Here is a 4,747-nt window from a genome sequence, read left to right as displayed (position 1 = left end):
GAGAAAAAACTAAAGGAAATATAAGGGACAAGGAGAGACACATAAAAAGAAAGGTGCACACATGGAGATATAATGAAAAAAAGAGAGAGATGAACATCTCATCAAATGTCTGGATCTAGTAACATCTGAAATCAACTTGACCTCAGACTTCTTTGTAACATGAACAGAGTAAACTTGACTTGGGTATCTATCATGTGAAACCAAAAATAGTACTTATATTGCTAGTTATACTTTTTCAAAAATAAAAATGGACCTTGATCAGTGCCAAGACCTATTTGAAATGTCACTGTGGTTTTCAGAGACACCGCGGGCCACAATTACCCACGCCAGGATACTTCCACTGTAAGCTTACATACACAATACTCAGCAAACCTAAAGAAAGGCCAGCACCTCCTTAGGCCATTGCACTGAACAATACTCAATATCCAGAAAGGACGTGACTATTGAATTGATTTTCCATCTCCATCTCCCCCGCCTGCTCTTCATTTGGCACCCCCAGATGCCTCCGGTCTCCCTTCAAGGAGCAATATGACCCTTTCATTCTGCACTGGTTTCCTGCCTCCACCCAGTTAAGAAGACTCAGGGTACAGAGAACTCATAATCACATTTAATTATGATAAAATCTCTATCTTCAGGTAAATGGCTTCAATGTGCTTCTCTTGCACAATCTGTGAAGGAAGAATGGAAACAGGAAAATCCCTTGGGGCCTGAGTAGATCCTGTAGCAGGGAACACACAGGTCAATGCAGGAAGCAGAATCACACCCAGATCCTCAAGAGTCCTCAGAGTCATGTAGGACTCTGATCTATGTGGGGGACAGTCTGTCAGGCAGCTGGGAATTCTGGGCAGGGACAGACGGACACTACAAAGGATGGAATCTCCGGTATCCTCAGGCATCAGTGCAGGAGCCCTGTAGAAAAGAGAGTGATCAGCAGAGGAGACTCTGACAGATGAGCCCTCTCCCCTCCTCTCAGGGCCACTGCAGCACCAGAGAAAACTGAGGGCCAGGGCAGGCAGTCATCACCTCCCCCAATATTTCTGTAAAGGTGAAACCAACTTAAGAGAACATGGCACTCCAGCTGCACACAGATGTGTGGGAGGCAGTGGAGCAGCTCTTGTCCTTTAAGGGGATATAAAAACGTATCAATCTTTTTAGTAAACATAATAACTCACCATCTTTGCACCACTAGTGGCCTTTCACATGTAAATTCACACAGGCAGCAGCCACCAACACATAACACAAAGTGGGCATCATCCTGGCGTCTAACACCCAAGATGTGGTTCTGGTTCCGAGTTTCACAGACAGATAGCACCAACGTTATGGCTTGATTCCAGGGAACAACTCTGGATCTGCCTACACAAACTGGGCAATCTTCCCCCCTAACTCTTGATCTCTGTAGCAGGGAATAGGCCATGAACTGAGACCATTGTGCCCAGGTACACTCACCTCATGCTCTTCCCCCTTTCACCCGTCCCTGCAACCCCACTGAATCAGAGCAGAAATAGTACCTGCCGGTGGAGACCCCCGAGATCCTACAAAAGGAAGTGATACAGAAAAAAAAAAAAGGTCTCATAAATAGCCACCTTCTCCCTCACCCCAAATGGAGGTGAGATAAGCAACTTAATTGAATTTTACTTTCTCCCCACTCATCCACTCCAAGACCTTAACTGCCCTAAGCTAAAATCCCCCAAAATCAATGACACTGTCACTAGAAGGAAGGGAAGCAGATGCTCTGACCCTCTTACAGAAAGAAACTTTCAGAAAGGAGCCAGGGAGCCAATGATGAACTATAAGGAAGCCCTAGAATATGCTCCACCTGTTACCTCTGTGGTAGGGCTCCTTTTCAACCAATAAATCAGATTCCAGAGTCTCCCCCTAGGTGGTTCCCTCTCTTTCCACCACCAGCCCAGCCTCTTTCCTTTCAGAGTCAGAAGGAAAGAGCTAATCTAGAGACAGAGCCAACCCCCCCCCCCCCCCCCCCCCCGCCGAACAAAAGGTCTCAGGCATAGCCCATCTCCCTCATTTCCCCAGAATGCCTTACCTTTCTGGCTCCTGTGACGGATGATAAGGCCAAGCCCAAGGAAGATCAGCCCCAGCACGAAGCCACCAATGCCACTCAGCATCTTGCTCTGGGCAGATTCAGACTGTGCCCCTGGGGAGCAGAGCCTGAGAGTCAGAGTTGTCCCCACACCCCACAGGCTCCCTTTGGGAAGCCTGAAGTCCAGTCAGGTACAGGAGGTGGAAGTACTGGGTGAACCTGACCACCCCTAGGAGAGGGAAGGACCCACCATTAGATCCTTGCACACAGTGGGTATGTGGGGGGAAGGAGGGAGGCTGAAACCTGCTCCTCCAGACACATCCATAACCTCAAACACCAAGGCCCCAGTCACCAGCCAGGGCAGTAAACCCTTCAGAGCTACAGGGCTGCGTTGTGGGGCCAAGGTATGGAGAATGATCTCTCTAGTATCTAGAAAGACCACGAGATCAAGATTCTCCTGATGCCCCTGCCGTGGGACAAGAGGTACTCTAATCTCCTGTGATTTCCACCTCAGTAGTGACATCAAGGATAACAAATAGAATGGGATGGGCTAGAGGAAGCTCTGCCCTCTGTCTGTGGGGCTCATCATGACAGGAAACAAACTTCTCCTTACGCCACTGCACTGTGATGGGGCTCTGGAGGCTGGCGTGCTCCACATGGCAAGTGTAGACATCTCCTCGCTGGGGAGTCATCTCCAGCATCACAAGGATCTGGAAGGTCCAGTCCCCATTCCTAATAAGTGGAGTGGACACGACACCAGCTGTCTGCTCCTGGTCATTCCGAAACCACCGGACTTTGATCTGGCCTGGATAGAAATCTGTCACTGAGCAGACCAGCAGATTGTGGTGGTTCAGAACCTCTGTCCTGGACGGGGAGATGGTCACTGTCGGTTCCACTGAGGGGAGTAACAGACAAGAAAAGACAATGAGATGTGAGACTACACAGCAAGTCTCCCCATGGAGAAAAGTCCTCCCTTGGTACCAGCATGGAAAGATCCCTGGATTCCAAGTCTTGGATTTGGATCTCAGCTTGGCCACCTTATTAGTTTGCATGAACACGTGAGTCAGTCTACTTTTCAGAGTCTGAAGAAATAATAATAGCAATCATTCTAGGAAAGTTATTCTGTTGGGATCCCTGGGTGGCTCAGCGGTTTAGTGCCTGCCTTCAGCCCAGGGGTGATCCTGGAGACCCGGGATTGAGTCCCACGTACAGCTCCCTGCATGGAGCCTGCTTCTCCCTCTGCCTGTGTGTCTCTGCCTCTCTGTGTGTGTCTCTCATGAATAAATAAATAAGATTTTTTTAAAAAAAGGAAAGTTATTCTGTTGATATTAATTGATGCAATAAAGCATTTTTAAATTACAGATCGCTGTATTACACATGCTACTACTACTTATCACATTTTCAAAAATAAAAATAATAAATTTGGACCTCTTTCCCTCATCCCTACTGATAGATAAAGTGGTTGCTAATCCCTAACATGCAAAGTAGTTAGTTTTGAAATTAAATGACATAATATAGACAGTGTGTGGTAAGGTATTTGTCTAGAACAAGGTATTGATTAAATGGCTACACTTAACTTTCAGAAAGAGTGTCTACCCCTGAAGTGAGATGATGATGCCCTGAGGAGGTGATCCAGGAGGAACAGGATATGCAGGGCTTAGGCCAAAAGAAACCTGAGACAATTCTTATTCAATAATAATAGCATCAGTTAATTGACTCCAAAACTTCAGCTCTTCCTAGTCTAAAATTAGTTGATATTTTCTAAGAAATTAAAATTCTAGGTCCAAGATTGCAGAGGAGATGGAGACCTTGGTTTCATCTGGTCCCAAGAGTTCAGCTACATAGGTATTAAACTATTCTGAACACCTGGCAACTCAACCAGAGACCTAGAAAAGATTAGCTGCAACTGCAACTCCACTAATAGAAAAGCAACCACTTTCTGCAAGGTAGGAGGTGCAGAGAAGTGAATCCAAGGTGATAACATGGGAAGATAAACTGGGCGGGCAGGGGGTTGTTTAAGCAGCCAGCTATCAGAAAGTGATATAGCAGTGAAGTGCAAAATCAGAACTTTTAGAAGTCTGCCCCAGTGAGGGATGTCCTTGCCTGAAAAGGTGCTCAAGCAGCAAAGTAAGGGTAGAATCCTAGGTAGTACAGTATGGTCTCAGGATCATGGGGTCACAGGAAGACCGAGGGTGCCTGAATGTGGCAGAGTTCCGAGGTATCAGTGTGGGGAAATCAACTGCAACAGTGATCCAAGGAGAGGTTCCACGTCTCCAACCATGTCTCAGCTCCAGAGTTGCCATAAACCTGGAACGACAGCACAGTCAGCACAACTGCTCTCTAAGGAGGGGCTCAGCAAGTAGCAGAACCAGTGAGAACCTCCTTCCTCCCCTAGGAAGAATGGCCTGTGGTTTACACCACAGGAGTCTGAAAGGTTTAGGGACTGAAAATACTGTCTCATACCTGAGACAGAAATGCTGGGTCATAGGCTGGGTGAGCACAGAGTGTGGACAGGGACTAGAGAGACAGGAGTGCTTGACTGCTTTTTCCTGATGATGCACTGAGAGTGGGGTCCCAAGCTTTCTGCTCTAGGCTAGAGATTGAGAAGCTGCCATTTTCATTTTCATCTTCTAAAGCTGCCCAGAAAGCCTTCAGGAAACAAAAGCCACCTAGACCAATCCAGAGCAGATTAGTAGATTAGTAGATAAA

General features: G+C 47.0%; 1 protein-coding gene across 1 annotated transcript; it reads right to left on the bottom strand.

Annotated features, from left to right (window-relative positions):
- Positions 1-585: 585 nt before the first annotated feature.
- LOC140637246 (HLA class II histocompatibility antigen, DQ beta 2 chain-like) lies at positions 586-3,105 on the bottom strand. The gene is made up of 4 exons (XM_072833544.1): positions 2,652-3,105; positions 2,042-2,152; positions 1,509-1,532; positions 586-909 (listed from the first exon to the last, which is right to left on the bottom strand). The coding sequence occupies exons 1-4, from the start codon at positions 3,088-3,090 to the stop codon at positions 896-898; spliced, it is 588 nt and encodes a 195-aa protein (XP_072689645.1). The 5' UTR covers positions 3,091-3,105; the 3' UTR covers positions 586-895.
- Positions 3,106-4,747: the final 1,642 nt, after the last annotated feature.

Source organism: Canis lupus, chromosome 7 (assembly GCF_048164855.1).
Source record: "Canis lupus baileyi chromosome 7, mCanLup2.hap1, whole genome shotgun sequence".
Lineage (NCBI taxonomy): Eukaryota > Metazoa > Chordata > Mammalia > Carnivora > Canidae > Canis > Canis lupus.
Note: the sequence above shows the minus strand (reverse complement) of the source record. Positions and strands in the feature narration are given on the sequence as shown.